This window comes from Salarias fasciatus, chromosome 12 (assembly GCF_902148845.1).
Source record: "Salarias fasciatus chromosome 12, fSalaFa1.1, whole genome shotgun sequence".
NCBI classification, from domain to species: Eukaryota; Metazoa; Chordata; class Actinopteri; order Blenniiformes; family Blenniidae; genus Salarias; species Salarias fasciatus.
Window position 1 is genome coordinate 3543713 of NC_043756.1, and position 23266 is coordinate 3566978.

Here is a 23266-nt window from a genome sequence, read left to right on the forward strand (position 1 = left end):
GGGTCACCTGATATCAACTCATTCAACAAAAATACAGCTAAGAAGAAGAAAGGTTAATGGAGGAGAAACGGCGGCGAACGACACGTCGGCGTCAACAAGCCGGCGGAACAGGATGAGAGCGAGAGATCGGATGAAGACGCTCGAGAAGAGGGAGCGCAACCAGAGGGAAATCCTGGAGAGGAAACTGCTAGGAGGGAGAAAGAGTTACTCGCTTCATGTGACTGACTGCGATGGGAGGGAAGGCGATGACGAAGAGGAATGAAGAAGAAAGAGGGTCGTTCAACTGTTGTCAAACAGCATCCAGCGCAATCAACCTACTGCACCTCACAAGGACGCGAGGTTTCCGCGCTGCCGTCGCCACCAGCCTACAGTCCTGCTCCCTCCTCACCATCGCTCTGCCTTGGTGCCACGGCCATTGCGGCCATCAGCGGCGTCATCGCTGCTGGATGCCTCCTCTCGCCCAGAGCCGGCTGACCGGCCTTGTGGTCGTCTCGTCTCTGCTACGTAGCTGGAGTTTTGGAGCAGATTTAACTGAGAGGAGAAGGAGAAGGAGGGGGGAAGAAAACATGGCGTTCTCCCCCCATGCAGATCGCTAGCAGCTCCTGCGTAGTATTACTCTCTTACATTACTAAGCATGAGTCGGCGATACGGCGCACGACGGCCGGATTAACTTCCGAAGCCTCTCCCTGCATCACTTAATTTGTCTCTCCCTATCCCTCTTTCTTGATCTCTCGTTTTCTTTTTTTTTTTTCAATCCACCCCTGCGTCCTCCCTCGATTTGCCTCTCTGTTTTGTTTTTCTGAGTCTTTCCTCCGTCCAGCATAGCCTATTGCTCTACGGTTCCAACGCTTTCTGCCGCGCTCGCTCTCTGGCCCTGTAAATTGTGCGCTGTCTCGCTCGCCGTTGCCGCACATATTCGAATATACACACACACAGATGAGCGTCAATCCCAAAGAGAAACAGCGCAGCCGACGCTGTCTAAGGGAAGGAGAGAAGAAGTAGAGCATTAGGTCACATGACCAGGGAGTGCCAATGAGCGAGAGAGAGCGCGCAGCGAGCGAGAGAGGTAGGAAACACATGTGGCGATGACGTAGCTGCACCGTCACCGTCGTCATCGCCAGTGTCTCCCACCAGGACGCGCGCCTCCGCCGCTGCGTGGAGGCGAGCGTGGGCACATGTGTCACCTCGCTGGCGTGCCCACTCTCCACTATCACCACCACCGCACACACCAACGGACACTGAAAAGCGCACCCTTTCATTCGCCCCGGCGGCTCGGGCCACGCTCGCTCCCCCGGCTGCAGTGACGCAGCATTTCTCGCTCGGGACTTGGCTTAACCCCTGAATCACATGCTCTCTCCACACAGATCCTCATTTGAAAAGGCTGACCAATCGCAACGGGATTTTCCTCCGCTCTCCCTCAGGGCGCTCTCTCTGAAGTTCACCTCTGGAGATGGTATCGACTTTATGACACTTGAACCACAAAAACATTCACAGCTAAGGTCGTCAGCTGGATAAGGAAAAAACCAAAAGGCAGCAGCAGATCTCGCATAATTTTCTATAAATAAAACAGGGTTTAAAACTCTCAAGGTTTTAGGAGGACATGGAGGGAACGAGGGAGACGAGGAGACTCTCTCACGTGGTTGAAAGGAAAACTCTGAGTCCGTCATGTACACGTCTGAATGAAGCACTGAGGGAGAAGCCTCAACCGCAACTCCAGAAACGCTCACGTAAGAAATACACCGAGTAATTTTATCTCACAAAGGTGAGTAAAACTTACTGAAATCAAGGCTTGATTCAAACAAATGTGCTCTTTGATGACTCATAACCTTTATCATGAGGCAGACGTCACTTCACAGAAGTGCTGCTGACACTTTATTTCTGACCAAAGCTTTAGAAACTATAAAATAAAATAAAAAAATCAAACTGACAGAATCACATAGCCTTGGTTTAAGACGGTCCAGTGTAATAAAAATCACTCACAGAAGTAAAACAATGCAGCCATTCAGGATGTCTCCACGGGGTTGTCCTAAAATCACCTCCTGAAGCACAACAAGTCCTTTCAACTCGACGATCTGACCACAGTTTGGCTGCCGGGAAAAGCTTTTTCCTCCAGCTGCCATCGCCTCACATGACACCAAGAGCTAAAATCACAACAGCGATCTGAGTATGAAAATGAAATCACACTTACGGAAAACCTGCTGTAACCCGGCATCGTGACAGAGAGAGTATAACGGTTCACCAGATACTCCGAATGTCTAATCGATCACTTCATCTCACACGGTAGTCAAATTATCATCCCGACAAGATGCCTCACGCCCTCGCCGCTCTCTTTCTCTCTCCATTTCTCTGTCATCCTCCATCTCTCTCTCTCTCTCTCTCTCTCTCTCTCTCTCTCTTGCTCAGTGGTTCTCAGCAGCGTGCTGGAAAGGTCTTGGTTGTAGGAGGGATGACTGACAACAAAACTCTGTCCTCAGCAGTGTGTGTTGGATCGGCTTGCATATGACTAAGCCTGACTCATCTTTCTCTTTTCTTCTCAACAAAGTCCTGACATACACACTGAAACAAGCTTTTCTTTTTTTTTTCTTTTCTTTTTTTTTTTTTTTTTAATTCCACCAGCACATCGATCGTGGGAGGTCTGTGTGTATGAAACAAATAAAAACCTTCAAAAGTTTAGGAGGGAAACGTGTTTCTGCTTTCATTATTGCTCACGAATGGGTTCCTGCTAGCTGTCACCAACCAGCACATGAGCGTAACGGTCATGACATGAGGGTCGTTTTCCCCTCCTCCCATCTCCGTCTGTCAGCTGACTCCACCTCCCACCACCGCTGCCCCCATTCACCTCCACACACACACACACACACACACACACACCCATCCCCGGCCCACATTGTCCTACAGTCTAATGGCATCAAGGTCATCTGATGTGACACGCTGTGCTCTCTCTCCCCCCGCTCTTCGAGCGCCACGCCGCTCCAGCTCCCACTTTGCCTCTTCCTGTTCCACATGCACACAGAGGTGGAAAAGCTCCAGCAGATCCACACAGCAGCAACAAATGCAGAGGCGCTCTGCAACAACGCCCCCTACACACATACAGTGCACGCCAGTGTGCACATAGGAATGGATTGTTCACTGAGGGTCACTGGGTTTATTAGTGGGAGGGACGTACCAGGCTGCAGGGCACGTTGTGTTTAACATGGCAGAAGCAACACAAACTGTTTCAACCTGGCTGAACAAATAAGAAAAACCCTTTCCGGTAAATGTGCATTTCTTCTATCTCTTTTTATTTATAAATATTTTTGCAAGTTCAATATAATTCATTGGAATATTTGCAGAACGAGTTTGGTTTACGTGTCTGTAGAGACCTAATATGTCTCCACACATGCCTGTCTATAGTGAGCAACATATTGTTGATATTTTCGGCGCCGTGCTGTAATTTCATCCTTGCACCTGTCTGTTTGGCTCTGCCTTTGTCCCGGCCTCCTCCCAGCTTCGCCCCCCCGGCCGCGGCCCGGTCCCACGCAGGCGGCACGGTGTTGGGTTCAGGGCGTGTTTGGGTGTGGATCATACTACCGAGTGTAGAGTATCCAGTCTGAGTCATACCTCCTGACATTCGGCACGTGCAAGTCAGCACGAATCACCCAGCTGGGGAAGGCCTACCCCCTCCTCTTCCTCTCCCAACCCCCTCACCAGTCCTCACAAAGAGAAAGGGAGGAGGAGGAGGAGGAGTGGTTTAGGAGAGGAGAGGAGAGGGAAAAATGGAAAGGTGGTGATGGGTGTTGGAGACGGTGCAAGGGGGGGCTGTTTTAGGCAGGGTGGAGCCACCAAATATAATGAGGAGGAAAAGGAAGGGGGGGCGCGCTATTTTTAAGAGGCAGCTCTTTGTGCAGAAGGTTTGAGACATGAAAAGGAGGCACAGATTGTAATCGGAACAGAGGACGGTCTGCGTTAGAAAACGCTGGATGTGAGACAAAGAGCAGCAGAACAGAAAGAAGCGAAGAGATACAAGTCAGTTTAAAATGTCTGAAAACCATGAAGGTACACCGAGTACCTGCCAGGATAGTGTCTGCCAAGTCACGCAAAAGAGCGGAGCGGTGAGATCTGATTGGACAATGAAGCAATCATTGACAGGACACAGTCAAGAACTGTTTGGCATGTTTTCTTTTCACAGGTTAAGCACATCAGCACGAGATACAGCAGGATGATAGTATCCTAGAAGTAGATCAGGAATTTCACAGACTTGAATGAGGAAAAACCCAGAGAACGCGAGAGAAAGCTTCCTCAGCTCTGCTCAGTGGCTGGCTGCCAGCCTTGTCTCTCTCTCAGGACGTGGGCTAAGATTAGCTTCCCATATGTTCAAGTCAGGCGTAGCCGGACTTAAAGGGCCAGCACACTACCCCGGCAAAACACGGAAACCCTCACCTGTGCCTCGCAACACTTTAAACATTCATGTACATGTAGGGGTGGAAGCAAAATGTGTGAATACAGTCTAAAAAAAGCGAGAGAGAAAGGTAAAGATTGAAAGCAGATGCAGCTGAACACATGCAGAGCATTCCTGATCCAATGTAAATATACAGACATACCAGCCTCCACTGAAGCCACTTAATTATACTAAAGAAACCAGCTCTTTCCTGAGCGTGCTTTAATGGTACGTGATGAGAACTCCAACAGCTGTTGCGCCGTGTTACATAAAACCTGGCGCTGCCTGGCAGCGGCGGGATTCGGGACTGTGTGAAGTGCGCGCCCGATGGGAGCAGCAGCGGAGCCGCCAGGAGAGGTGAGAGTTAAAGCGCTCCGGCAACAGCTGAGGGCTCCTCCCCCTTCTCTTTCCATTCATTTTTTATTAACTGCGGCACCAGGCGGCTGACAGCCTCCCTCCAACATCAAACACGGATACCACCAACGACGCCAACCGGCCGCCGACCGCAGACCCGCCGCGCCGCGCCGCGCAGGACGTCGATCCAGCCAAGGACCCGGCGAATGGTCACTCGTGCACAACAGAGCTGAGGGGCAGACCGTGCACGGATGAGTGTCTGCTAAGTGTCATGAATTAGATATGAAACAGAGCTCAGTAAGTTCTCAGATATTAATGATCGCATGCGAGTGAGGCAATTATTGGCGACTGCACTCTCTCACGAATTCCCGTGAGGACAAATAGGAGGAGCTGTTTGGGAATCCTCGGGGTGTGCTTGATGAAACAGTCTCTTTACAACCGTAAAAGGAAACTTGGATGAAAAACCGTTCGCACTCCGACAAGATTCACTGTACGTTCAGAAGGATTCTGAGGCCAGCAGCTGCTGAGTCTTCCCACACGCAGGGTTGAAGTCAAGGTTAAACTCAATGCACACAGTCAATACATTCCTTGAAAGCAGACTTTAGTAAGAATGATTTCATTGTGTGATCTATGTTGAATCTGGAGAACAGAGATCTTCCATATGCAATACATTCCATTTCTATCTCTCAAGGTACAATTAAACAAACATACCCTTCCTCAGGGTAAAGGGCATGCTGTGTAGAGTGTATCTGCAGTGTCTGAAGGACTAATGTGTAAAAGAAAATTGGAATTGTTTTCATTTTTATCTTTATATTTAACCATTTATATGACCTTCTTTATAATGGCACCCAAGAGTAATATCGAGAGAAATGTACATTCTATTAAATCAGTGTGAAACACCCTTTATGTGCCAGGGACCACAAGCAGCAAAATTTCACCCGGAGCAGCCCGGACTGGTGAAATAATACCATAAAACCTTCAGATTTAAACTTTAAAGTTTTTCCTTATTTTGATGCAGACTATGTCTGATGAAAATGTCTATTTTTTTGGTTTGGTGGGCCAGATTGGACCCTCTTGTTGGCCGGTTTCAGCCCGCGGGCCTTATGTTTGACACCCCTGCATGTCAGGGTCCTGGACCCGTGATGATTCACTGCAGCCTCAAGACGTCACTGTTTGGGAGGGAAAACTATTACTTAATTTTATTTATACACAACCACAATTACAACGTCAACCTGTTCTAAGAAGTCTTGTGAGACTGAAGATAACCGCTGACTCGCTGGCGGTAAAGTCCACTGTGCGTGCTGCGCCACGTGGGTAGAAAAGAAAATGAAAAAAAAAAAGCTCCGAAGCGGCTGAGTAGAACATTTACCGAGCAGTAAACACATGAGAAAGTGGCTCTGAATGGAAGAGGTGATGTCAAACCCTCCACTTCCTGAGTCTGTACTATATAACCACACACACACACACACACACACGCACACACACGTGGGGCGCCGGCTCGCAGATCACATGACCAACCTTGGATGCCGGACTCCAGAGCTAAAATTAAAGCAATGATGTCATCAGACATTCAGTGTTGCCACGGAAACTAGGTCAGCGTTAACCCTTTGTGGACGAGGCCGGGGATTCCACGACGCAAGGCTACGACGTAACGATTAAGAAAAACTTCCATCTGCCGGCGGGCGGGCGGAGGGGGTTTCTGCTCTGAATCGTCCCCACTCGCGCGGCGAGCGCGGCGCGCTGAGTTCAGCTCGCGTGCGAGCGCGCTAACACAATTACCCCAGCGCAGCCTGTCAGCGGCGGCTTGTTGTGGTAACCTCAGATCAGTCTTCCTTCCTGAGCTGCGAAGAAAACTGCAGCTCTCTCTCAGAAAAAGCGAGATTCAGAGACTCTCTGGGTTCACGGCGATCGGATGTGTTCGCGCTGAAGACGGCGCGCTGCGGGGTGAACGTGTTTCTGAGCTCAGTGATCGACGCTCTGACAACAGAACCATTCAGGCCTCTCAGCACGCACCGATTTCATGTCTTTATTCTGTAGACACACGACGGCTCCTGCTTGTCTAAAAGTTCCCTTCACACCATGTGGCTAAATACAACACTTTAATATCCAAACTTTTTGTAGCCACTAAGTTTCAAATACATTTCTTTTTAGCAGACAGGCTGCCATGATGTCTGTCTGAAAAAATATTCTTTGAAAATCTATGTTTTCATGATTTACTAAGATCATTTAAATCGTGTTAAATTGCATTAAGTGAATAGTTAAAGAATAGGTTTCCAGGCAGTCCCCATGACTGACCTTATCTTCCACAAGCGTCATTCAAACCAGGGTTTCAGATGCATTGCACCCTGTTCACCTGAGAGTTATTTGCTGGAACCAGTCATCACTCTGCTTGTTTGCTTGCATGAAATGACTGGGTTTTTTTTTTCTCTGAGGCCCCAGAAGCAACTGAGATTCCATAGAGTTCGACGGTGGAGGAAGTCATCAAACATGTCAAGGAGAGACAAAACACAATATGGGAAATGATCTGGGACAAAAATAAAGCTAAAGAAGCAATGGAGGGCACTCAGAAAAGGTAGTGAGACGGAGGAAGAGCGGTAAATGAAAGTTTTGAGGAGCCAGCTGAGGAATTGTCATTCACCACGATAACAGCAGCATCTCTGAGGAGGACAGTCTCTCCCTGCTCGGACACAAACAACACAGAGTATCAGATGTAGGTCTGTTCACGCGACAGTTTTCCAGTGAAAACAGAAAACCTGTTTTGTGTTTTGAGTGTCTGTTTGCACAACAGTGGTGCTCGGGGCCGCGGAAAACACAACTTTTTGAAAACGCCGCGACTCTGTGGGAAAACGCCACTTTTCTGGAATGCGGCTGCTGCTCGTGCAAATCTACAACCATGGAGAACAGTTCTCCTACACATGTTCAGGAGACGGACAAGAACAACATTTTCCTCCAGAGGGTCACGACTCCCAGTCCAGATTCTCCTGGATTTGGCACTTTTAGAGTTCCAACTCAGTAAGTCCGTGTTCTCCCATTGTTATTGCTCTGTTCATATAAATGGGCCTCATTTTTTAAAATGTTTCTGTGTAAATGTGGAACATTTCTGATATAAAAACACAAAAACAAGGTGTTCTCACTTATAAATGGGACCGTAGTAAATCACACTGTGCAATAACCAATCAGCATGAAGTCCTCCATGTCCTGCGGGATCCGGAGCGTTCATCTGCACCTCAGAAATTCCCTGCAACTTGCACCGAAGACTTGATCGGTTTTCTCAGCAGATGCTCCTCCTGCTACACTCGTGATCCGAACCCCAGTTGTCCTGACCTCAAGGTCAAAACTCATCTTGATGCAACACCGATGCAATAATCTTGACGAGGCACCAATATTTTCAACAGAGTAACTGAATAAGAAAGCTGTCAGAAAAACAACAATCACTTTTATTCATATTGTGGTTGAGTACAAATGTTCTCTTTGCATTTATTTTTTGTGTACATACTTTATATGTGTTCCTGTTCTCGTCCTTAATAAGTCAATAAGTAACGGACCGCCAGAGGTGATTGCATTGCTGTAAAAGAATAAACGGGGACTCAAAGTGCTGCTTGACTCACTTGTATTCTGCAACATAATTTTTGTCGTCGTGGGCGTGAAAAGAATTAGTTCATGATACTGTGGAGCCTCCCATTGAAGCTGTCAGAAATAGCACCGTCAGCTGTTGCGTGAAGGCCGCCTTTGTGCGACCGGGGAAATGTTTGACAGGGAAACAGATCTTGACGAGATAAACACTCCACCCAGGACTTGCACGGCAACGGCGACCCTCTGCAAACAGGATCGCCAAAGGCAAAGAGCACAAACTAGTTAAACACAGGAAAGGACTTTTCAGTGTTTTTTTTTTTCTTCTTCTTCCCTCAAACCAGATGGTCGAGTTCACCTTTTAGATAAAGAGACTGTCCACATATGGACGGGGATTAGAGCAGGCTTAGAGGTAAGCTGGAGTAGGTTGTAGAACGGAGCTAAACCCGTTTAAACCAACCAACGCTTCAAACTGGATGAATGAATTTACCACCGAGTGTCGTCTTGTGACTGAGACGTGTCCGTAAGCATGTGACGGAACGCCGCGCCTTCCTTCTCCCAGCTACGGGGACCGGACATCACCGGATTGGTCTGATCCGAGAGGAAAAGCTGGTTTGACGTCCAGCAAATCCCTCCTCCCCGACGCCTCGCCTCCTCTTTCCTCGCTCGCTCCCACATAAACACAGGAGCGTGCCTCGACTCGGCGGGCCGCGGAGCGGCAGACGCCACAGGTTACTACGCCCGACAGTCCCGCGCGTGCGCATGCGTGACCCACTAACTTTTACTCCCTTTACCTCATTTGACTCCAGAACCGAGAGGAAGCGGGACGGCCCCCTGGCTCCAGAGCCGGCGTGCGCCGTCCCTCCTCCTCCTCCGCCCCCTCCCTCCCTCCCTCCCTCCCTCCCTCTTTCCCCGGCCTCTCGTATCTACACATGCCTGGCTCTGGCGCCAATCAGCGGGCAGCGTGGGACGCTTTAAACCGAGGACGCCGCCGCTCCGTCAGCGCGGCGCTCGGCTTGGAGACGAAGCCGAGGGAACTTGATTTAATGCCGTCAGCTGCCGAGCGGTGAGACCTGGGCGTGAGCGCTGACGCCTGGAGGGATGTAAGGCACCTGTACTCCATTCCTGAGATGACTTCGCCGAGAAAGCAGTCGAAGAGTCAAGCGGTGTCACGGTATTACGGGACGAACGGTCAGGGATTTCGCCGTGTGCGAGTCTTCAGGCGTTAACCTCATTCACACAAATTACACTCCCGGAGGTAGCGGCTAACATGGTGGAGTCACCTTTTCAAATATGCAGCTCTGAAATGGCACACTTAGAGAGCCGACTGATCATTCATGACATTTACAGACAATCTCAAGGCTTAATGGAAGACAAACCCAAAAACCCCAAACAAACCCGGCGCCCTCTCTTACCTCGGCCGCCAGTTCAGGGTTTCCCACCGGGCTTCGAGCGTTGTCCTCAAAATATTCCACCTTTACAGCCATTCACAGGAACAACAGAGAGGGAGAGAGGGAGAGGGAGAGAGAGGGCGGGAGGGGGTGAGAATAACAATCAATAGAATAATGCGACAAGGGCCTGTTCACAGAAACACTCGTCATTAAGGACAGCGGAGAAACGCTGCGGCTTCAGAGCCGCACAACATGTCTGTCGAGCCGCCCGTCGTCCCTGTCCTCCTCTGGAAGCGCTCTGAAGCAGCGGCCGTGCTCGGAAATGTCTTTTTCTTTGATTTGAGCTCAGAGAGCGAGCCGGCACTTCCCTCTGCTGCCGGGACGGAGGAGGAACGAGAGACGGCAAAAACCCAGATTCAATTTCAGTTATGGAATTATGTAATGTCTGTATCCTGACCTGGTGCAGCCTTCCTGAAGCGTGCACACACACACACACACACACACATACACACACACACACACACACACACATCTACAGTCTGCATCGTTTTAAAGGGGGAACCGGTGAAACGAGTGTCAGCTGACTGGTGAGCTGGTGTGGGGATGGATGGATGGACGGGAATCGGTGATGGTTGGAAAACAATAGCATCTTCTTATTTAGTACAGCATGTCCCCCCCCCCCCCCCCCGCCCCCCCTGTCTACATGGCCCAGGCTGTCTCGATGTTAAGTGATGTGTTTTGTCTCGAGCTGCGCACCCCCGCCACCCCCCCCCCAAATGAATCCCCGGTCCCGCCAACCTCCGATCCCCTCTCCTCTAAGCTCCCTCCACCCCCCCCCCCCCCCCCCCCCCCCCTCCGACGCACCACCGATCAGTCCTGAAACAGTGTGCTGTGATGAATATTTACCCTGCGAGCCTCTGAGCTGCCTCGGTTTGTACTCCTCCGTCTGCCGGCCGAATCCCCATCAGAAGACTCCGGCTCCCTCTCGTCCTCCACCCCCTCGCCCCTCCGTCCCTTTCTTCTTCCTTCTGCCTCTCTGTCTCGTCCACGCTTCTTCTTTCTCAGTCTCTCTCTCGTCTGTGATCCAGCAGCCCATTCAGGAAGCCATCTTGTGTTTTTAATCTGGTTTTACATGAGCTCTCGTACGCACGTTCTCTCTCTCTCCCCTCTCTCTCTCTCTCTCTCTCTCTCTCAACACACTCCCCCCTCCCCTGCTCGTATGCCAATAGGTCTACCGCACACACTCACTCACACACATACACACACATGCACGCATAAGGGCTTTTTTTCTATGCGATTGCTATCACTTCTTCCTCCCACTCCTTCATTTTTTTCTCTCCTCCTTCTGCATGCATGATGTAAATGTCCCCTCGAACCACCCCTTCCCCCTCTCTCAACCATATACACTCATGAGCAAATGTACACACATGCTCAAATACACACACTCACACACACACACACACACACGCACGCACACACACACAAGCAAAGCTCGCCGGAGAGACGTCACGCTAGAGGTAGCACACAAAGGCGGTGTGTCCACCAATCAGAGGCCGGCCTGGGCTCTGCTGCTAGGGTGAAACCGAAGGAGAGCGAGAGAGGGTGGCGAGAAAGAGAGAAGGAAAAGAGAGACGCAGAGAGAGAAATAGGAGCTAGTAAAAAGAGGAGGTTAAAAAAAAAGGGTCTGCAAGTGTGTGTGTGTGTGTGTGTGTGTGTGTGTGTGTGTGTGTGTGTGAGTGTGAGTGTGTGTGTGTGAGAGAGTGTGCGGCAGCAAAAGAAAAAGGGCTGACATAAAGAGACAAAGTGAAGGTGGGTGGGAGGTTTTGTGTGTGTGTGTGTGTGTGTGTGTGTGTGTGTGTGTGTGTGTGTGTGTGTGTGTGTGTGTGTGTGTGTGTGTGTGTGTGCGGTGGGGGTTATGGGTCTTCTCTATGCCTGTCAATTATCTCCTCCAACTCGCCTTCCCTAAACAATGCCTCTGGTATGTGGTATCACTGAGCACCATCTGTGTCAAGGCTGCCTGCAATAACTGGACTGGACTGGACTGCACACACACACACGCACGCACGCACGCACGCACGCACGCACACACACACACATGCACAGAGCTGCACAGACCCTCTCAAACAGACACACACGCCCCCACTCTGACGGGCAAGAAATGCACAGTTACACAGCAGAGCAGCGTGCTGACTCAAAGCGAGCGCAGACACGTGAAATGAGCAGAGTGACACAACGCCGCCGGGTTAAAGCTCCCTCTGCAAACTTCTCAGAACGTCACCAAACACCGGGAACGGACGTGCAACGCTGGCCTGGACGTTCGGACGGCAGCTGCCAGCGATTCACCGATCCCGCTGTTTACAGTCTGAGTTCATGTTTTGGTGTTTGTGCTGTTGACTCGGAGGGATTTGAAAGCAGCCGTCACGAACCCACGTCACCACACACGTTGGTCCGAATATGCAGTTAACCTCGACGCATTGCTTGTTTTTTTGTTTTCTTCTGAAGAACCCGACGAGGGTTTAAAATGAGAAGCGATGTGGAAAAACGGCGTCGACGCGCCACAGAGACGCGGGGAACGGCGCGGAGGGACGCCGTAAAGTCAGCGAAAGTTCAGGCGGGCTGGCGAAGACGCGGCGGGTCGAGGCGAGAGGGGCAGGCAGCGAGCGGCAGGATGGAGCGCGGGAGCCGGCGAGCGGCGCGCTGAGGCGAGGCGAGGCGAGGCGAGGCAGCCTCACAGTGACACAGCGTTTGTGGTGTGAGTCTGACTCTCGTATGGCACGGGAAATCCCCTCCGCTGACGTCACGCGGGGCCACGTGTGTGTGTGTGAGTGTGTGTGTGTGTGTGTGTGTGTGTGTGTTTACGTCTGAGCAGAGGCGTGTTTGCGGTAAGCTGGACAGCGAGAGCGGCCGCTCGGATTCAGGTGAGCTGCGTCGGCCGCGGCGGCGGCGAAGGATCGCGCGCTGCAGGCGGATTCGTAAAAGCGGCGGTGACGAGGAGAGGAACTGTCGTCACGTCTGCGCTCTACTGGACCGGACCGAGCAAATGGACCACAATTTTTAAAAAAAAAAAGCAAAAAACAAGCTCATCTGAAGCACAACTTCTCCCGTCTTCAGACACCTGGCAAACGGTGAATGAGCGTGATCGCCGTCCCGCACGGCGCCGTAATCCAGACAGACACGTGGTTCCATTCAGCCGCGCTTCATTCACACACATCCCGACTCTTCCTGCTACCTACTCACACCTCACCGCAGATTAGAGGCTCCTCGGCCCAGCAGAAGCCCCCACAAAAATAAACCTTCTGCTCAGCCCCCCAGCAGAGGGAGGGGGCAGATAAGAGCCCTGGATTAGAGGCAGAACTAACCGCATGACGACACTCATCTGCAATGAAGCAAAGTCCAATTATTAATATTTATTGGCCCGACTATCACAATCTTTCTCTCTTTTTGCTGTTTACAAGGTTGAAGACCTGTGTTTGTATCTGTAGCTCCTGTTACACATTAGTTATTAGCTATTATATCACAGATTAATTAAAAATTAATCTACAGATTACAAGCCAGATACTGGAGTCCAAAGTTCAAACACAACATCCCGAAGAAACATTTATGATTGTAACATACTGTTCTCCATGTCCGTGTGGTTTTATTACAAAAACAATCAGCAGCACCCACCAGTGGTCCAACGTAATAATTACATAATTTTCAGCTTTTCTCTCATTTCCGTGTAAACACATAATGTTTTCAAAACGTGCAAAGGTGAAAAATTTCAGGAATGAAAACGCAAAAACGCCGCCTCGAGCATTTTACCGACTTTGAAGAGATTCAGTCTTAGCATCAGCTGTGAAAAGAGACGTTTGATATGTGTTTGTGTAAATAAAAATGGCTCCTGGCTCAGCAGGCTGCTTGTACAGCAGCGAGCTGCCTGCAGATGTGATGGGAAGATGGAGGACGTGGCCAGCAGCCAATCAGAGCCTCAGCTGGTGCATCCATGCAGAGGTCAGAGGGCAGAGACGGCGGGGAGAGCGGGGGAGGGGAGGGATATTGATGAATGGGTGGACAAGCAGTGAAGAGGCTTTTGAATAAAAGGCTGCAGATCCTGAACGCTTGGTCCTCCGACTCAGAGCATCAGGATGGAAACTGGAGTTACATCAATGAGAAATGGTTTTAACTGGGAATATCTACTGAAACACTGCCTTTAGGTTTCCTTTTAAATGTGATTATATTCACATTTTCATCCTAAAAATGAAGAATGAAGAATTTAGCTGTAATAAATAAAATATTTCTGTGCATTTTGCAGTGCACAAATAGCTGAACTCAGGTTTCTGCACATGACCAGACTGCTCCTGTAGTCTACATTAAACCTGTTCTCTGGTCTCAAAATCAAAACCAAACATGCAGAAGCTGCTTTTAGTTTTCATGCAACAAATAAAAATGCCGTTATATCTGTTATGTTCAAAACCAGACTGAGGACCTCTCTGGTGGCCGTTGCTTTTCAGTAAGAGAATAATTAGCTTCATACTGTGTGAGGAAGAGCTCTAATAGGTTCACATTTTATCCACAACAGCCCAACATGCAGCCAACATGTATGTTTTTCATCAACCCAGCAGTCTCTGAACTGTCGGGCAGATGTTTTGGTGGAGGATGTTGTTGTAACACGTTGAACATCTGCATGTTTCCTGCAGTCTATATGCGACTGCACGGCTGAGCGCTCCCAGCTGCTCGTGGTCAGGTGACCATCATATCAGCTGTGCCATCCGTACCACCACACCTCCAGAGCCGCTGATAAAACAGCCTCATGCCTGTGTGATAGTGTGCAAACTGGTGGAAAAGTGTTGCATTTAACAGAAACCAGGAGTCTGGAAATATAAAGAATGTTGATTTCAGAAAACTCTTCAGCAGATCTGAAGGTTTCTGAGTGGATTTCACTAAATGTGCTCAGCAACTCGGCCAATGGGACTGTGTTTGATGGTTTTGGAGGCTAAAGCAACTCCAGGTGCTCATAGGCTGCGCACCGTAGTGGAGGATCGGGGCACTTTGACTCATGGACGGGGTGAACCTTCAGACCAACAAGCCACTGTGCCAAAGCAGCCACAGCCTCCAGACAGGCCAATAACAAGCATGAAACCAAACTGAGAACCTTAGAGTTAGGTCTGTGTCGACCAGGAAGGTAATATTGGACAATAACAAGATAACTTCAGTCATTATAAATGGAATGAAGCCAATAATGTAAAAAAAAATCTAAAAACATAACTGTTCCGGTTACTTGCAACGCTGCTCGAAGCCGCTGAAACCACCACGCTCTGATTCCGTTTGGGTGAAAATGCAACTTTTCTGAAACGCTGCTACTTCCCATGCACACCACGGCCGTTGGAAATAGTTCTGCGCATGTGCGAGTAAACGGACAATAACAACAATTCTCTGCGTGCATTGTGGGCGTGGCTTCATTACAAAAACAACCAACAACACCCGCGAGTGGCCCAACATGAGAACAACACGGTTTTCAGCATTTCTGCCGTTTCTGTGTAAATGAACAAAATGTTGCCGGAGCAGAAACACAAAAACACATTTTCACTTGAAACGTCGCCGTGTAAACAAGGCCTTAGAGAAAATGCTGCATGGTAGTTTACATTATTGACTGCATTCGTCATCTTTTTAAAATTCTACTTAATCAATAGAATAACTAAGTTATTGGTGAAATGTTATAATATTGGAAAATGTGTTTTTCTTTCACATTATTGGTCATTATTATGTATCGGTTTTTTCAAACCTTCGCAAAGCGGCTCGAATGTCTGAACTCGCCTTTAAGTCAAACCAACACAACCTAAGTGATGACTTGGACCTGTTGAGGACTGATGTGGAGTTTCTGGTTGTCTGCGGTGACTTCTTTATGCACACAGAGGTGCTGCTGCGTTTGTTTTGGTCTTTGTTTATTTTTTGGTTGGGCTGTTTGCTGGAAGGAGCAGCACCTGGCATTTTTCAACTGAACTCTTTGTTTTCTACTTTTCGTTGCACCGAGATGCTTTTTGAAACGGACAACTTTTTAAAATTCAGGTTGACTTGAAAAGGACTCGATAAGAAGACACGATGCTGAGAATTAAAGCAGATTTTCAGAGTGTGATCCAGTGTGATTGCATAAACATTCTTTTAGAATATCATACTAATTAGGTATAATCTGTCCTGTTGACCATTTAGAATCAAAACTAAGACTGAATATGCCTGAAGACTGATGAAGAATCTGCTTTTCTGTTTACATGTGAAAGTTTCTTTGAACAATTCTATTCTAACAAGTGACCTCTGTGGATATCTTAAAACCTCATTGATCTGAACCTCTCCTGGGTATTTATTATTTCTGCACTGACGTTAAAGACGATACTTTCTCCCCCTCACATTCCTCAAACTGGATTTTCTGTTCAGGCAGCAACGTTTCCAGTGAAAACGCATCACTGTGCAACGTTTTGAAAACCGTGTCTGTTTACATGGAAACAGCAGAAACGTTGGTGTTGGTGGAATTTCCCCTTTTCCCTTTTTCTTTACATTTTTTTTCTTTTTTGAGTTTGCGAATACTTTCACTAACTGTCATCTTGATCCGTAATGCAATATTATCCTCCAAACACTACGAATACAATCTGATCAGTACTCCATCAATATTGGAAACAACAGAAGAGGCCTTTGAGTATTTTCCGATGAGAAGTAATCCATGGATTCCTGGAGCTCCTTTCTTCTGTCAGCCTTTCTCTGTGTTCAGGTTTTTCCGGCTCCTTTCCCTCCAACCCTGCTGACCATTTACTGCATCTTCCCGTCCTCCGTCGCCCATCCCCCCGCCCGGCCCTATTTAAGACGCCGGTGCACGTACAAAGACACGCAGCCATGCACGCGCACATAAGTGAACACTTTAAGGAGCCGCACTCTCTCTCTCTCTCTCTCTCTCTCTTTCCACACCCACACTCACACAAATACAAAGTGGCCTAAGGTTAACCCCCCACCCTGATCCAAAATCTCAAAGGTCAAAGGACAAAGCACAGCCAACTGAAGGAATTCTGCTCTGCTGCTGGTTGGTAGCCCTCGCAGCCCTCAGTCCTCTCACTCGTGCAAACACTGTCCACTCAAAGGTTTTTTTATTTAAACAGACTAAAAGCATCACTCTGCCTCACCTTCAGGATAAAACCCAACTCTAACCTTTACAGACACAAAATGCCTCTAAAATGTAACTTCAAAATGTGACGAAAACCATGATTTCCAAATCAGCATAAAATTGTTTCTTCAATTATTTGCAAGAAACCTGCGAGATAAGAGTTGGATTACTGAGTGTTTGTTTGTTTTAAGAGTTAAGATTCAACCAGTAGTTGTCTGAAAAGCACACAGAGCTTCATCACAGAATGAGTCGTGCTCTAAGAATGCATGTAAGTTTTCAGGATGGTCACTTCCTGTGTCTTCTGCGTCCAGCTGACGTTCAGGATCCTGAGCTGATTCAATGTGGAGGCAGTCAGACACTAAGCCTTGCATACAAGTAAATACAGAGGGTTTCTGCATGCAGATGTGAGAAATCTGTCTGGATGAATCCGCTCCTCTCTTCAATAATGAGACAGTAATGAAATGAGAACAAATTAACGTTCAGCTAGAAATCTGAGGAACAACATGACGGATAAATAATAAATAAAGAGATGCTTCCCTCGCCGGTCAACTTGGATGAGTGGCGAAAACTAGTGTTTCAACTTTAACCCCTTCAAACCCAGCCCCCGGACAGAGTGTGTGTTTAACCGTACAAGCAAACACTCAGCGCTCCGATCAATCAGGCACCACAAACTTTCCTATCTTCACATCGTTGTGCCGCGACTGCACCGATGAAGCAGCAACAGGCGAAATGAGAGGATTGACGGTACACTGTCTTTCTTTCGATCTCGTTATTTTGGCCGGTGTCAGAATACAGGTACGTGCTGAGTGTGTGTCGCTCACCTCCCACTTGTCCCGTCTCTTCTTCAGCTGCTCACATTTGCGCAGCTTGCAGATCTGCTTGCCCGTCTTGCGGTTCAGGCAGTTTGCGCAGCTCCTGCAGTTCTCCCTGCGCAGGCAGGGCGTGCAGACGCCGCATTTCTTCCTCTTCTTCTTCTGGAGGTCCAGGGCGGCGTCCAGGGAGGCATCGATCTGCGGCAGCGCGAACAGGCCGGCCTGCTGGTGCTCCACCTCGATGTATTTGCTCAGAGGGGACGTCTTCTCCACGCTCTTCCTCTGAGCCTCCTCCACGTCCTCCGAGGACTCCCAGATGTCCTCGTGGGGGGGGGCCGGAGCCGGAGCCCGGCCTCGGCCTCGGCATGCTGGCTACCCTGCTCTACGCTGATCAGCTACGCAGACTGGCACAACATGGATGGAGACAGCTCAGCTAAAAAAAAAAAAATGTTTGAAATCGCCACCAAGGATATTTGGCTGGTCCGAAGCAGATTGAGGCAGATGGAGAACTTATCTTGGATCAGTCTCTGCAGTGAAAAAATCTGCTCATCAAGACATTAAACCATCTGGAGAAAACCTTCTTAGCATGATTTACCCCAAAGACTCTGCTTAAATGTTCATATTCTGAGTGAAGGCAATGTTTGTACTGTCTTCTTGTCGGCCAGGCGGCGTGGCAGAGGAGTCGACGTGGCCCGGCTATCCCGACGGATGGTTGGTGGCCCGCCGCTTCCTTCGGGGGAGACCCGGAGCTCGTGGAGTCATGGCTTCCACCCGGCCTGGGGACTGTCTGGATGCATGAGCAGATAAAAACAACAAGAGGACAGCACAAGGTCATTTCAGCTGACAGCAAGTGAAAACTTCCAAACTTCCATCCCTCCATTCAGAGGGATTCCCACTTCTTCCTCCCTGAGCTCACAATAGGCGCTGGGAGTGTGTTTGCCTCGGCCCTTTGTGTGTTCGGCGCAACAGGTTTGGCCCCGTGTGAGAGCTGGGTCTGACTCTCCGGACCGCTGTCTGGATGCTGTCTGGTTTCCAAACACAGCTGTCAGCGCCGTGCATGCCGTTGGCCCGCCGCCACGCATCCCTACGTGAGCGGTTTACGAAGATGCTGCAGTTTAAAGGCGGAGGCGGGGGGGGGGGGCTTTACGTCTCCCTGAATGAAGGCTGGGGGGAAAAGTTGAAGGCTGGGACAGTCCTCTTTGTCTCGCGGTCGCACGCTCCAGTCAAGCGTCAGTAAAGTGAACCCAGCTTAAAAACCAGCGTTTTCTTCGGCCCCGCCTGGTTTCTCAGCTCACATGGCTTCTTAACTTGGACTGAAGTTTCACATGGATGGAATCACAGAGCAGATGAAGCTCCATCAGAGCTACAATAACTTAGAAAATCCAATGAATTCAGGGGCCACACACACAACCTGAGCTCAATCCAGCCAGACCAGTAAAATACTGATATAAACCGATAAACTATCACAACTGAAAAAAAATCCCTTTCAATTACTAAATGTTGTGAAAAATCAGAGAAATGTCCAAATATGAGGGTCTCATGTTTTTTGCCTTTAAATGCAAAAACGTCCTCTAGTTTTGATGCTAATGCTACTTTTGTGAGCATTAAGATCACAAACTGCTGTTTATGTCTGATTGTCTCACTGAAACGGTGCCATCCCCTCTGGGAAAAAAAATCATAAAAACAACAGTTATGATTATCAAGGAATTAAAAATATCAACATAACTTTATACAAGGCTGTGCTGTGGGCTGAATGAGATCGATAGATCGGCTTTGTTTGACTTACAGCAACGAAATTAACTGAAAAAATTGTAACTTGTTTGACTGTTTGTTAGTTCAGAGACGGATTAAAACTGCTCAGTAAAAGGTTGAAACGTGTTTGGGATGAAAACAGGACTGATGTTTCGACAGAATGAATCAAAATGTTGATGAAATTTGTAGAAATAACTATAAAGAAATGCAGGTTTTAATGGCTCTCATTTATCAAATGAACGTACGGCAGAAAACGACCCTTTCCACGCTGGGATCGCCATTTATGAATTTGGATGTGAGCGCACGGTTCGATCAAATCTCACGACATCATGTAGCAAGTCTGAGTCAGAGTGGATTTGCGGTGCAACACAGAAAAACCTGGTGGAGCACAAAAATAATTATTAAGCAAACCTCAAACATGACATGAAGCACAAGCAGCCAGATATTCAGTACAGACTGAAAATAAAAGAAAAAATCAATCATCTAATTGTCTGTTTTGGTGTTTCTGATGGATGCAACACAAGGTGTGTGACGTTGTTTCGGCCGGTGCAGAGTTACTCGATATTGCATTGATCAATGAAGTATCTTTTGATGTGCCGCAACCACGAGACGACCCGATGTCCAGAGGACCGGCAGAGCCTCCGCTGACGGCTGGACGGAGGAGACGAGGCCTGATGAACCGCTACTGAAATATAAAGTTGACTTTAACTTTTAACCTCCAGTTTAATCAGTGATGTGACGCCAGAAAGCCTATTGGCTAAACGGAGATTAAAAACAGACGGTGGACAACATTCAGTCAAACGTTTTATTAAGACTTCTTTAAATTCTGATTGATTTGGATGAGTGTGTCGTTGATTGCCTGAAGCGAGGTCACCACTGCGGTCAGTAAGCGGCAGATTTCTGTTGGACTTTCCGGGATCTCTGCCGGGACGACGGCCGGTCTTGGTCCGGCACGGGGAGCGGGCGGCACGCGGCCACGCTCGGCGGCCCGGCTCGGGCCCGGGCCGGGACCCGGACCCGGACCCGGGTCTGACTCGGTGGGACTGTCAGCGCTCTGGGGAGGAGACGTGGCCGTCGGTCCGCTGGTGCCCGGCTCTAAGACATTATTAAACAGAAGAATGAGCATGAGACCTGTGTAACATGTGTCAGCTGTATTATTATTTGTAATATAAAATCCTATCGGGGCCAAACTGACTGAGAGTTTTTACGGCGAGGTACAAAGAGGGCTGAGGGTTACCGTTCTGCTCCGGCGCCAGTGCGTCGGTGTCTCCACCTGCACAGATGCCGCCGTCGAGCTCTGATCTGATGATGGAGGCGATTTTCTGCTCCGCCGCGGTCAGGATCAGGCTGGCGTCCGGCTGGCCTCGTCCAGCCCGCATGCCGCTGCGCCTCAGGGCAGAAACATGCTTTTTGGTGGCCAGCTTCAGGTCTGACCACTTCTTCTTGACCTAAAGGCGAAGGAAGCTATTAGGCTACGGATCCATGAAACATTCATCATCACTGCTCTACGTATTGACCTAGAATTTACTCGAACCTCAGACGGCGTCCGCTGGTCCACGGCGACGCTGTTCACCGCCGCTGTGATCTTCTTCCAGACAGCTTTTTTATGCGCCGTTTTAATTCCAGTTTTGAGGCTTCCAAAGAGCACTTCCTGATTCACCTCCACCCCGGAAGTGAGGGTGTCGATTTCCAGCTCGGAAAAGTTTCGCTTTTTAGACAGGCTTCTCCTCTCCATGTCTGGCCGCAGTGGGCGTGGCCTCTGAACCGTGAATATTTAAGGGCGTGACATGTTAATAACTGGACCCATCACTGCTTCTGAGATGGTCAGATACCAACATTTAATAATGGATCCTGTCGCTTAGATCTGCACGTGTTTGATAAATGAGGGCCAATATATGAAGATTATATTATTATTATTAATGATAATAATAATAATAATAATAATATAATTATAGGATGCGCAACATGTCCCATTGCGCGCGCAGTGTTACACCTTTAAACATGTGGGTTTATCTCAACTTTTAGGGGCTGGGGGGTTACAGATCCACGCGCTCAGCGCGCGGGTTGGGTCACTGTTGTTGCTGTTACTGTAACATCCACGTGCAGGGGTCACAGTGGGGGGGTCTCGTGCTGATCAGAGGCAGCAGATAAACCGGCACAGTTCCACTGGGATCAGCCTCCTTATCTTGAGGCGGGACGCACGAGGCTCATAGCGGGGCATGAATGGACGCTGCGCCTCGACAATTGCCCCAGGTGACAAACCCCGCACTTTCCCGGGGTGCCAATACACATTTTTGATTTACAGCCACGTGCGCGTGCAGGAGTGTGACAGGAGGGGGTGAGAGGGACCGACACTCATCTGGAACCATCACACACATTCAGCCCACTTTATCCATAAAAGGCACATTTTACACAAATTCCCCATTATTCCATTTAGACACCAAAAGCGGAGACGCGTTTATTAATGATCAAACTTTTTGCGCACTTTTTTTTTTTTTGCAAATTTGCGCACTCAAATAAGCAAAACTGAAATAATTAATGATAATAAAGAAAAGGACGCTTACCACCAAGCTCCTCGGTGAAGTTCTACTTCAGCTTCTCTGAAAGTTTCAATTGTGCGAGTATACTCAAAGAAAATGGAATAATTGGCTGTATGATTAAAAAAAGAAAAAAGTCAAAAGGGGCGAATGTGAAACTCAAAAAAAAAAAAAAGGAAAAAAAGACAAAGTTATGCAAAAAAAGAGGCGCAGCAGGCAAAGTTGGAGCTTAATGGCAAAACTGAGACTTTTAACTGCTCTGTGTCTGGACCGTGGAGAGAGAGAGAGAGAGAGAGAGAGAGAGAGAGAGAGAGAGAGAGAGAGAGAGAGAGAGAGAGAGAGAGAGGAAAGGGTTTTTTTTTTTGGAAAGGGTTAAAGTCATCAGTAAATTATGGAGTGGACTCCTGCCAGAAGGAGGAGGCCAGAGGACGCTGCCTTTTACGCACAGATGGCACGTGACGCACCAAACTGGCTCCTGATGTTTAAAGGTTTGGTCTTCAGATCAATCTTTACAAAAGGGGGGGGAAAAAAAGGTCAATTCTGCCTCAGACTCAGTTTGACCGCTGCTCTGATTGGGATAAAAATTGAAACAGTGGGCTGAAAACAGGCTCTCGTGGTCTCACGAGCCCGTCTGGATCCAGATGTTCGGCTGTGGCGAAGCCGTGGAGGGTCTGGAGGTCTGGAGGGGCTCAGCCTGGGCTCAGCCTGGGGAGAGAGGGCCAGCAGCGGCCCCTGGCGGCGAGGCGCACTCCTCGAGAGGGAAGAAATTTTCTCCATCAATTAACACAACAGGAATCATGAGCATCGTGCATGCGCAACGCGTGTCTGCATCACATGATGAACACAGAGGCAGTTTGCATGAGTGGCTGAAGCGCTGCACGAGTCAAAATACAGTAAAAACAGAGGAAGTCAGACGCACAGACTTTTAGCAGGGTCCCTCTCTTTTGATTGTTTATATATTTGTAGTTTTCTAACGAGTTTTTGCAAAAATACATGAGCTGTGTTGTGAACTTTATTTCAACTCACTATTCATTATTATTATTATTATACAAAATAGTCACGTGTGTGTTGTGAGCATCCCTCACTCATCTGTTTTCTGCCATATAAGAATAAAACCAGGGATTGTTTTGCTGTGCAGTGTGAGTGCCAACCACTACACCACCACAGCAGCACCTAAAAACTTTCTCTATAATCCAAATGGTGCAGAGGAAAGCTACCCAGGCGCAAACTGCTGCTTTAAGCTGCTTTAATGTCCATTCCTTTAACCATGCAAATCACTTTTATGATGCTTTTTATGATGATAGATG

At 48.6% G+C, this 23266-nt stretch overlaps 2 protein-coding genes across 2 annotated transcripts in view; both read right to left on the bottom strand.

The window, feature by feature from the left end:
• The window catches only part of tet3 (tet methylcytosine dioxygenase 3), a 35333-nt gene extending 24422 nt beyond the window's left edge, over positions 1–10911 (bottom strand). Inside the window, 3 exon segments of the mRNA XM_030103880.1 lie at positions 9757–9816; positions 10639–10776; positions 10778–10911. Of these exon segments, the coding sequence (XP_029959740.1) occupies positions 9757–9816; positions 10639–10776; positions 10778–10828 (249 nt within the window). The 5' untranslated portion in view covers positions 10829–10911.
• A 9319-nt stretch (positions 10912–20230) lies between these two features.
• Positions 20231–22106, bottom strand: LOC115397694 (myb-related transcription factor, partner of profilin-like). Its single transcript, XM_030104136.1, has 4 exons — positions 21987–22106; positions 20957–21181; positions 20660–20870; positions 20231–20517 (listed from the first exon to the last, which is right to left on the bottom strand). Exons 2-4 carry the CDS (start codon positions 21155–21157, stop codon positions 20231–20233), a joined length of 699 nt encoding a protein of 232 aa, XP_029959996.1. The 5' UTR covers positions 21158–21181; positions 21987–22106.
• Between the last annotated feature and the right edge of the window lie 1160 nt (positions 22107–23266).

Excerpts from the sequence above, each read along its gene's own strand:
- LOC115397694 (XM_030104136.1), bottom strand. The coding sequence starts at position 21,157 with ATGGAGAGGAGAAGCCTGTCTAAAAAGCGAAACTTTTCCGAGCTGGAA. Across the intron at positions 20,871-20,956 it reads ACCAGCGGACGCCGTCTGAG|GTCAAGAAGAAGTGGTCAGA; the intron begins GTTCGAGTAAAT and ends CTTCGCCTTTAG. Across the intron at positions 20,518-20,659 it reads ACTGGCGCCGGAGCAGAACG|AGCCGGGCACCAGCGGACCG; the intron begins GTAACCCTCAGC and ends ATAATGTCTTAG.